General features: G+C 43.0%; 1 protein-coding gene across 1 annotated transcript; it reads right to left on the bottom strand.

The window, feature by feature from the left end:
• Nucleotides 1–454: 454 nt before the first annotated feature.
• On the bottom strand, nt 455–10,297 carry LOC310633421 (retinol dehydrogenase 7-like; the record flags this gene model as incomplete). The annotated part of the gene is made up of 4 exons (XM_083351126.1): nt 455–672; nt 1,274–1,431; nt 6,693–6,951; nt 9,982–10,297. The coding sequence occupies 4 exons, from the start codon at nt 10,295–10,297 to the stop codon at nt 455–457; spliced, it is 951 nt and encodes a 316-aa protein (XP_083207252.1).
• Nucleotides 10,298–11,301: the final 1,004 nt, after the last annotated feature.

Raw genomic sequence — 11,301 nt, 5'->3', positions numbered from 1 at the left:
TCCTGCAGCCTCTGCCTGGCCCGTGCTTTCTTCCTTGCTAAGCTCAAAGATTATGTCACTACACCCCACTAGGCTTCTGGACAAAAGCTTTCTCAGGTGGTTCCTGGCCTTGCTGATGATGTAACACAGTCTGGAATATTATTGCAAAGGTACCTCCCTTCCTAGAATCACACGGGCCATTTAGGCCATCTATTCCAACTCCTGCACTCCGTCCAGAAGTCCAAATGAAAGCATATTAAATATTCCTTTGTTTGAAGTGGAATAAACAAAGAAACAATTTTTTTGCAAATCTTTCCTTTACTACAAAGCTTGAAGACTTTTCAGTTCTTAAACAATGGGGCTGAAAATATGGATTATTGTTGCATTGGTGAAATGGTCTTACCAGTTTTCACTATAACTGAAACCAATTTGTTTGCGCATTTGGACGACTGTAATACATTTTCTACAATGGAATCTAAAGTGCTTGTGCTGGCTTTGGAAGAAGAATCCCCAATATGTAATCTATTATTGCAGTTGGCAAATAAGAGGCAGGCAGCAAGAAGAATTTTGCATCCCAGCCGGCAGAGTAACGGGTACGAGGATAGCAAGACGTCAAAGCTTGTTCTATGCAATTGGTGACCAAGCAGAGGTTCTTGCTGCTCAACTTCCCGATATTGCAGATATATCTGTGATCTAAGAAATAAGAAGCAAAAATCAGTCAATGGATTATCTTTCTATAGTAGCTTCTATGCTATTTTTTATATAGAAAAATATGAGTATTCCATGGGAGAAAGGCATAGTGGGAGATAAGGTGTCAAGTACCCTTGTTGCATGTGAACAATGAAGAGCAATATAAAAGGTTCTCTTCAGTTCTCAGCCCAAAGAGCTAATTGAAAATATGATGCTTCAAAAGTGGAATGGCTTTGGATTGGTAGGGACTCTCAACTCAAAGCCAGGGCCTGTCATGAGGTCAACTGAGTCACTTCAAGCAGAATGAATTAAGCATCTTGAAAGTGTCATTATTGTCAAGCCATTCATCGGTTATTTATTGTGTTATTTTATTTGTATTACCCCAAGATGGAGAAACATGGGATTTTCTATCTGGTGTGAGAAAATAACTTGACTAGTTAGCATCTTCATTCCAAATGAGGACATGAAGGGCAAGTGTTGCTGATTTACTTCAAGTAGCCATATGTCTTTGTTGGCTTTGGTTACCTTTGTGATTCCTGCCTCTGCTGGTTCTCAATAACTCATACATAGACAAAAGTCTTTCTAGGGTTCCCCTTTTACTTACAAGCGTCCAGGTATGGCTGTCCATAATATTCTTTGACGTGTGGAGGCATTTGGCTGAACACACCCTGTAAGTGCTGTTCTAGGTTATTGAGCATGTTTGTGGCAAATCCCCCGGGCTCAATGATGCTGACTCTGACTCCGAAAGGAGAAAGCTCTCGCCTGTATTGGGATAAAAGGATTACTTTTGCATAAAGAGAGCCAGAGGGGTAGAGGGATTAAGGTCTTGGAGTAGGAACTAAGCTTTTACTCTACTCTTGACACAAACACTCCCTGGGTGACTGGTCTTGCTGGGTTTGCTTACTCCCTCTCAGACAACCCAGTTCACACAGTTATTGTTATTGTCGTGGAAGAAATAGGAGGTTGAAGCAATATGTACTCTGCTTTGAGCTGCATTGTGGGTATTTCAGAGTCTTCTTGTTTTCGTGCACGTAAAAGTTTGCAGCAGTTATCACATATAAAACAATGTTCCACAACTCTTTTCTAATTTTCTATCCAGTTCTGGTTTCAATCGAATATTGATGTTTAAAATTCTTTGTATCTTTGTGTTTTTTGAACCAAAATTTTCTGGGTTTTTTTTCAAGTCCACCAGGCATGATAAAATGACTGTTTTGTCCACATTTCCAACATAGATTTGAAGGACCTTTAGACATATTTTTCTGGAGTCATATGTTAACATTAAATCATATAATAGAAGCATAAAAATTTCTATTATATGATAACCTAATGTGAATTTCAGTTCTTCCTACTGTTGCATCAACTATGTGCAAAGTTCCTAGCCCTTTGGTCATGCTGGTGAATGATCTCTGGCGGTCTCGGGACAGGGGTTGCTCCTCTGTCCTAGTCCTATTAGACCTCTCAGCAGCTTTCAATACCATCAACCATGGTATATCTTACTGCGGCGTCTCAGGGGGTTGGGAGTGGGAGGCACTGTTTTGCAGTGGTTCTCCTCCTACCTCCTGGGACATTCGCAGTCGGTGTTGGCAGGAGGGCAGAGGTCGGCCTCGAGGCCTCTCGTTTGTGGAGTTCCTCAGGGGTCGGTCCTCTCACCTCTCCTGTTCAACATCTATATGAAGCCACTGGGTGAGATCATTCGTGGTTTTGGGGTCGGGTATCATCAGTAGGCTGATGATACCCAGCTTTTCATCTCCACCCCAAACCTCGATGAGGTTTGATGCCCTCGATGAGATGTCCCGTTGCCTGGAGGCAGTTCGGGTCTGGATGGGGAGGAACAGGCTTCGGCTCAGTCCCGACAAGACTGAGTGGTTGTATGTGCCAGCATCTCGAGAAATTCAGGTTATTCCATCTTTAACCATGGGGGGTGAGGTATTACCCCCCATAGATAGGGCTCGCAACTTGGGTGTCATCCTGGATTCACAGCTCTCCCTGGAAGATCATATAGGAGCTGTGACCAGGGGGGCCTTTGCCCAGGTTCGCCTGGTGCACCAGTTGCGACCCTATCTGGACCGGGATGCCTTGCGTACAGTCACTCATTCGCTCGTGACCTCTTGTTTAGACTACTGCAATGCTCTGTACATGGGGCTGCCCTTGAGGACCACTCGGAGGCTTCAGCTGGTGCAGAATGCGGCCACGCGAGTTGTGTTGGGGGTCTCCCGATACTCCCATGTAACACCTCTACTCCGCGAGCTGCATTGCCTTCCAGTTGCCCTCCGGGTAAGATTCAAGGTGCTGGTGATGACCTATAAAGCCCTAAATGGCATGGGTTCGGATTACTTATGGGAGCACCTGCTGCCGGCATCAACTTCCCTTTGTCCAGTGCGCTCCCACAGAGAGGGCCTCCTCAGGGTGCCATCGGTCAGAGAGTGTCGGCTGGCGGCTCCCAGGGGGAGGGCGTTCTCTGTGTGCACGCCAGACCTTTGGAATCATTTACCGGTTGAGCTCCGGATGGCTCCTGACCTTCGCTCTTTCCGCTGTGACCTGAAAACTCACCTCTTTGAACAAGCCGGCCTGGTCTGATGGGTTTGGGGTATTTTAATTGTAATTTTAATTAACTTTTTACTGCAATTGGGCTATTCTATTTAATTCTCATTTTAACTTTTGTATATTGTATTTTTATTGCATTTTATTGCCCTGTACACCGCCCTGAGTCCTTCGGGAGAAGGGTGGTATAGAAATTAAATAAATAAACAAATAAATAAATAAATAAATAAATTTTATCATATATTCTTTCAATCTGTTCTTCCATTTCAAATTTTGAGAAAATTATATACATTTTAACCATTACATGTTCATTTGGTATAATGGTTAAAGTAATGGGCTAAAAATGGAGAGATTCTGAGTTCTAATCCTCCTGTAGGCATGAAAGCCAGTCTCTGTGCATATACAACTGTTTGAAATTTTGAGAGCTTCAGGACTGCAACCTGAAGGCCAAATTTCTATCTCAAATATGTGCCCACTAATTGTAGACCAGAAGGACTAAGTGCCCTGCTGCTTCACATGTAATGCTAGACAACATTTGCTGCTAAACAAGAAAAATATCTCATAAATGAAGGCAAATATATGTGTACCAGGATAATGTTGCAAGATCCAATCTTGGTCAGTGACCAGGACCAGAGTTTTTGACTTCTGAGCTTTGGGATTCATGTTGGAGCCCATCCTCAGAGAACATCTCTCTAGTAGAGTGTATGCTTTGGGGTGTTCTCTGTGTGATATTTATATGGTGCTTGTTGTATGTCATTTTTTATATATTGATTGGGGTATTGATGGCTCACTATTAAATTGTTGGCTGTTGTTTGCTTGTACTATCAAGCCCTCAACTCTTAAGTACTTGATAAGCTGGTGGTAAATCAAAGACTGAAAATCTGGTTCTCAGCTCACCCATAAATAAATTGATGTCCTATAATTCTGGTGCCTGCTCATTGTGTAGGCTAGTCAACCATTTGGCAGCTTCCCTTTCCAGATTAGCTGTTATGGCATCAACCATTCTGGCCCTGTCTGGGTATGCATTCGCATAACAATTCAGGAGAGCCCACACCTGATTCAGGAAGAAAGACAGCTTCTCAGGGTCCCCATCAAATGTGGGTTTCATAGGGGGTGGGTCCACAGGCTGTTGCCCCCAGTAAGCTTGCTGTATAGCTGGCCACTGGTGCTGGGTTATGCCTGGTAACCCCTTGGCTGGGCACCTAGGCTGGCAGCACGAGCCATCGCTATGGGACTGGGGCTTCAACGAGGAGGTGGAAGGGTTGGGGAGCACCTGTCGCCTTGTCCATTGGAAATTACCTGGTGGGCAATTGGCTCCACTTCTCCCATCTTGAGTCAGTCAAACTTCTCCCTCAGCTGCTCAACAGAGCGGCTGTGGATGGCAGTCAGGTATCTCCACTCCCCTGATTCATCCCACCCAGCTGGCTGCTTCACCTTCCTCAGGACTGGTGAAAGAGAGCTGTGGGATGAGCTCAATGGGAATTCAACTGCAGCAACCTTAAAGGTGTTTCTCCACTGCAGGACAGCATCCGATCACCAATTTCCTCTGAGGGACAGTACTCCTTGCTGCATCAGCCACTCCGATGGGATTACCCTGGCTTTTGGCCTTGCTCCAGCTGTAGGGGCTGCACTCTCCACTTGAACTGTAGACTGCATTCCATTAGTTGACATTGCGCAAGATCAGTGGCCGACTCCCCCTTCTTCTCCATCTCGACCTCTTTCCTGAGTCTTTGTCATCCTCCTAAAAGGGTTAGGTAGGAGATCAGGGCTCAGGACCCCAAGTTTTAAAATTTTAAGGAGACCTGGTTTAATGTCATGGTTCTGATAGATGAGACCAGTAAAGGCATAACTCCAAGGCAAGAGGTTTCCTTAAAGAACATGTTTATTGGTTACAAAGTATCGGCACAGTCAAAAGTAAAACCAAGTCTGGAGTTCCCTCCCAAGCATTACAGTGTTACAAAGTTGAACTTCCCACCCCAATACACTATTTTGGCGGGCTTTCTAATGGAAGGCTCAGCCCGCCAAAAGTTAGGCAGCTATGACCTTGAATCCCACGGGACAAATTATTGTTTAGTCTAACCTTAAAACCACTCATCCCCTCTCCCAGTACTGTGGCAACCGAAAACAAAGAAAAAATGGCTTCAGCCAAGATCATTGCAGTATTGTCATAATAACTGCGAGAGGGACCTTGGAGTCCTAGTGGATGATCACTTAAATATGAGCCAGCAGTGTGTGGCAGGAGCCAAAAAAGCTAATACAATTTTTGGTTGTATAAACAGAGGCATAGATTCAAAACCAAGTGAGGTATTAGTACCACTTTAAGGTAAAGGTAAAGGTTGCCCCGCACATGCGTGCTAGTCGTTTCTGACTCTAGGGGCCGGTGCTCATCTCCGTTTCAAAGCCGAAGAGCCAGCGCTTGTCCAAGGACGTCTCCGTGGTCATGTGGCTGGCATGACTAGACACCAAAGGCGCATGGAATGCTGTTACCTTCCCACCGGAGTGGTCCCTATTTTTCTACTTGCATTTTTACGTGCTTTCGAACTGCTAGGTTGGCAGAAGCTGGGACGAGTAACAGGCGCTCACTCTGTTATGCGGCACTCGGGATTCGACCCACCAAACTGCTGACCTTCTGATCAACAAGCTCAGCGTCCTAACCCACTGAGCCACCGCATCCCTTTATAAAGTACCACTTTATAAAACATTAATAAGACTACACATGGAATACTGCATCCAATTTTGGTCATTATATTACAAAAAAGATGATGAGAGTGGAAAAAGTGCAGAGAAAAGCAACTAACATGATTAAAGGCCTGTAGACTAAAACATATGTAGAATGGTTGCAGGAAGTGGGTATGGCTAGTCTGGAGAAAAGAAGAACTGGAGTGACATGATAATAATATTCCAGTATTTGAAGGACTGCCACAAAGAAGAGGGGGTCAACTTATTTTCCAAAGCACCAGAGGGCAGGACAAGAAACAATGGGTGGAAACTAATCAAGGAGAGAAGCAACCTGGAATTAAGGACAAACTTCCTAACAGTGAGAACAATTAACCAGTGGAATAACTTGACTTCAGAAGTTGAGGGTGCTTCATTGCTGGAGGTTTTTAAGAAGAGACTGGACAGCCACTTGTCTGAAATTGGTATAGGGTCACCTGCTTGAGCAGAGGGTTGGACTAGAAGATTTCCAAGGTCCCTTCCATCTTTATTCTGATGGAAGCTAACCACCAGATTGCAAGGTGAGGGCTTGGCAGTACAAGTGAACAACAGCCAACAAATTAATAGAGAGCCATCAACTCCCCATCCAACATCTAAAAAGCCACATACAACAGGCACCATATAAATACCACACACAGAACAGAGAGAAATTCCCTGAGGATGGGCTCCAGCACAAGTCCAAAAGCTTGGAAGACAAAACCTCTGGTCCTGGTGACCAACCCAGATTGGATCCTGAAAGAAAAAAAGCTACTAGGTTTACATTTTACCTCAGAGTGTCTGAGAAGGCTTCCACAGCAAACTTGGAGAGGCAATACCCACCTCCGGGGTGTGCCAGTCTTCCCACCACACTAGACAAGTTGACCACTCTCCCTCTGGCTCTCCTCACCAGGGGTAGCATGTGGAGTGTGACGTCAATCAGCCCAAGTAAGTTGACTTCCAGAATCTTGGCAAAGTCCTCCTTCTTCAGCCACTCATTGGGAGCAACCGGATAATTAATGCCTGCATTGTTTACTAACCCCCAAAGTCCTGTGAGCAGGAAAAAATGGGATTCAGAAGGATCTTCATGAGTCTGTCTTGGAATAATCTTATCTGGAATCCCAGTTCCTTCAGTTCTGCTTTTTATATCACTTATAACTCCCAAAGATAAAATTCCCTAACCCACTCACAGGGTTGTTGTTGAGGGGAAAATAGGAGGAGGAAGAAGTATAGGTAGTCATTGACCTATGTTGACAATTGAGCTGAAAACCTCTGTTGCTAAGTGAGATATTCGTTAAGTGAGTTTTGCCCCATTTGACCATCTTTCTTGTCACAATTGTTAAGTGAATCACTGTAGTTGTTAAATTAGTAATGTGAATAAGATAAAATAAAATAAGATAACCTTTATTATCACTTTTTCTTTGTACATACTGGCACATATTAAAATGAAATTCTCATGCCCCAAAGAATGTATGTATGTATGTATGTATGTATGTATGTATGTATGTATGTGTGTGTGTATATATATATATATATATATATATATATATATATATATATATATATATATATATATATATATATATACACATACGTACTTACATACAAGAAAGTGAACTTCCAATAATCTTTTCTGCCGTTCTCACCACTCTCTGCATAGCCTTCCTGTGCAAACCAAACAGTAATACAATATACAACAGTAATACAGTCCAAGTACAGGAGAAGGAAAATGTTCTCTTCTCATATGACACAGAAAGCAACCAAGCTATCCTACCCATTAACTGCACACCTAGAAACTTAATAGTACTAACCACCCCCACAACAATGGTCTCTTTGTTTTCCCTACATTTAGTACCAAGCTCATCGTATTACACCAGTCCACCAAACCTTCTACCTCCTCCCTGTAAGCACCTTCATTGTCATCGTGAATAAGTCCAATTAACAATGGGTGACTGAACACGGCTGCCTAGTCATGCCCATTCTACCACAGACCCCTGCAACACTGGCCCATTTAACTATGCTTCCCTGCCCAGGCAAGGACCAGTCAAATCTCTGTAGCATCTTCTCTTGTGAGCAAGGAATGGTGCAGCAGAGAGAGAAAACATTCCCCAATCAGCAGCAATGTCCTGTATTGGTTTTCCCAGCTAGCCAGCCACATTCTGCACAGGAGCCCGCTGGCAGGAGGGAAATTCATCAGGCCCTACGCACTTTCAGCTTCTCCCAGTAGCTGATTGTCTGCCAGGACAGGTGGCTATTTGCCCTGTACAGCCAATGGGCTGGGAAGAAATTGTCCCTCTGTGAATCGTCCAGGAGGAAGGGATGGGGGACTAGTGGCAAAGTCTAGTTCCCCACTAGTGGTGGGGGGGAAATGCCAGCAGAGGGTCAACCAATGATAAATGCCCATGATGGGTCACTGTGGTGGGGGCCCTGCAATGAAGCGGGCATGGCCAGGTAGCCACACTCAATTGTTCTAGACCTCTACTATTGGCTTTCCCCTTGACTTTGCTTGTCAGAAGGTTACAAAAGGGGATCATGTGAACGTGGGACTGCAACTGTCATAAATACGAGTCCTGTGCCAAGAGTTTGAATTTTGATCTCGTTACCAAGAATTGTAAGTGTGAAAAATGGTCATAAGTCACTTTTTCTAGTGCAGTTGTAACCTCGAACATTTATTAGATCAATTGTTGTAAAGCTGACAACTACGGTGGCTGTATTATTTGTGTTTGCTGCTTTGAGTTACTTATAAAATAATAAAGGTAAAAGTAAAGGTTTGCCCTGTCCAGTCATATTTGACTTTACGGGGTGGTGTTCCTCTGTTTCTTAGTCGAGGGAGCCAGCATTGTCCAAGGATACTTCCATGATCATGTAGCCAGCATGACTATATGCCGAGGCACAGAGAAAGCTGTTACCTTCCCATCAAAGTAGTACCTTATTTATCTACTCATATTCACATGCTTTTGAACTGCTAGATGGGTTGGAGCTGGGGCAAGAATGGAAGCTCACCCTGTCGCATGGCACTTGGGTCTCATACCTGGCCTGTCAGCTTTCTTTAACTATTGAGCCATCATGCTTCATCACAAAGTAAGAAAGGCAGGATAAAAATCTAATCAATAAATAATTGGGGCCCCATGAAATATGAAGGAAGACCTTAAGCTCCTCTTGGAATTTTTTACTCTGGCAGCATTTTCTACCTTCAAACAGCTGGTTTGTCAGAACACCTGAAACGTTTCAACGGTTGCTTTACCCTAAGGCAGGGGTAGGCAGCCTTGGCTCTTTTATGACTCAGGGACTTCAACTCCTAGAATTCCTGAGCCAGCCATGTTCCCTGGCTACTTCCAGCTCCTGTCACCACCTCTATTCCTCTTGCGGGATTAGTTGGAGACAGAACTTGCTCATAATCAGTCACCTATATTATCTATTTATACTATATTATCCAGCATTCCCTTCAAGAATACTGCTGGGCTAATTCTGAATGTGAGTTTAACAAATTCTGTTGTCTATGGATTCTGTATATCTTGTCTTAAGTCCTAAGCTCTTAAGTACCACATTCTATATCCTGTAAATATTTGAGAAGCATTATAAAGAATTTGACTCCCTCAAGCCTTTTTTTTTTGTCTCTGTGTGTTGAACCCACAGAAATTCAAGGACATTTCTTTTATGAGAGAGTTCTTATTTCTATGTCTCTTCTTATTGCCCAAATGATTAGGGGAAAAACCCTCTATGCAGTAATGGGATTCAGCCAGTTCGCATCAGTTTGGCAGAACCAGTAGCTAATTTTTTTGTTGCCCAGGGACAGATGGACTTCCGGAAGCATCATCCACACAGAGAACCGGTTGTTCACATATTTGAATCCCACCACTGCCTCTATGTATAAAATCAACTTAAGAAACAAACTAAACAAGTACATAATTAACAAATCAAGAGTTTGGTTTAAATGTGCACTTGACTAATTAATGCATAATGAGAAAATGTACTATGTCTCCTGGAGAGGTAAAACCTGGTAGCTTGAAAGAAGCCCATTTTTTTTTGCATTGCTCCCGCATAAAAATTCCACACAGGATAATAAACAGAGTACATCACCTTTGTTCCCCACGCAGGTTTTCACCCACTCAGTTGCTGCTGCAACATTCTCGGTGCTGGTGACATCCAGCAGAGTGGTTTTTAACCGGTCCGATGTGACCTTTTCCAGCTGTTCTGCCGCTTCTGGAGTGAGACAAGAGGCCAACACCCGCAGACCCTGAGCATCTAGCTGCCTGGCCAACTGGTTCCCAAAGCCAGAATCACAGCCTGTGATGAAGACATATTTTTCCGTCAGGTTCTCCACCGTTTGTCTTTCCAGGTACCAACGGTAAAGGAGGAAAAGAACAGCCACCAGGACAGGCAGAAGGAGCCACATAGCTGAAACCTGCCTGGAAGAATGAGAGACAATGGAGAAACTAGCTGTCCTTATATCCAGGTACAGGTCAAATATAATACCTATCCTGTTCCAAAGTTGAACATCAGTTAAGATGATAAGATCAGAACATCTGCATGTGGCAAGGCATCATCAAAAAACCACACAGCATATTTTCTCAGAGAGGTAATTCTGTTCTCCTTGGAAAATATTATGAGGTGGTGTGCAAAAATCCACCTTAGAGTGATCTACAATGGAACAGTCAGCAAGGGATGTTGATGATGCTTTCTTGTAGAACCATAATATATGCACATCCCAAAGTGGCTTAGTCACTTTATATATATTAAAAACTAAAATGAAAGTAAGAATGATTTACATATGCTGTTGAAAATAACAGAATGACATCAAATAGAGTTCACTTGTGTAGTCATGGTAATCAATTGATTGATTCCATTAGATTAGTTCAGTGAACTACCATATCAGTACAGCACAGGTACAGGTCAAATAAAGTAACCTATCCTGTTTCAGAGTAGAACATGATATAATATTTCATCAGCTCAGATTTATCTCAAGATCATTGGTTGCTTAGTCTTAGAACACTGTGATATCTTCATTGCCCAATTTTTTAGCCACTAGCACTTTAATGAAATCAGTGAAGAAGACTATGACTACATGACTAACATTGTGTTTGATCTGAGAAGCCAACTTGATACACCTATAAATCTTTCTTCTGCGAAGGACTTCAAATGAAATCAGTCATAAAAGAGCACCAAATCTAAATTAATATTTAAATGTTGATATTCATATGTTTACATGTTAGTATGCTAAATGCTGATGATTTATAAACCTGTACAACATTATTTACAACTTAAATCATTTCTTTCATCTGAAGGTCTTTGTCAATACAGTGAGTGGGTAGTAGATTATTTAGATTATTTAGACTCAATTGCCTATTTTTTAAAAAATGTTTTCTCAGGGTTCCTCCTTACAGCCTACTAACTACGCAC

Source organism: Vipera ursinii (assembly GCF_947247035.1).
Source record: "Vipera ursinii genome assembly, chromosome: 2".
NCBI classification, from domain to species: domain Eukaryota; kingdom Metazoa; phylum Chordata; class Lepidosauria; order Squamata; family Viperidae; genus Vipera; species Vipera ursinii.
Note: the sequence above shows the minus strand (reverse complement) of the source record. Positions and strands in the feature narration are given on the sequence as shown.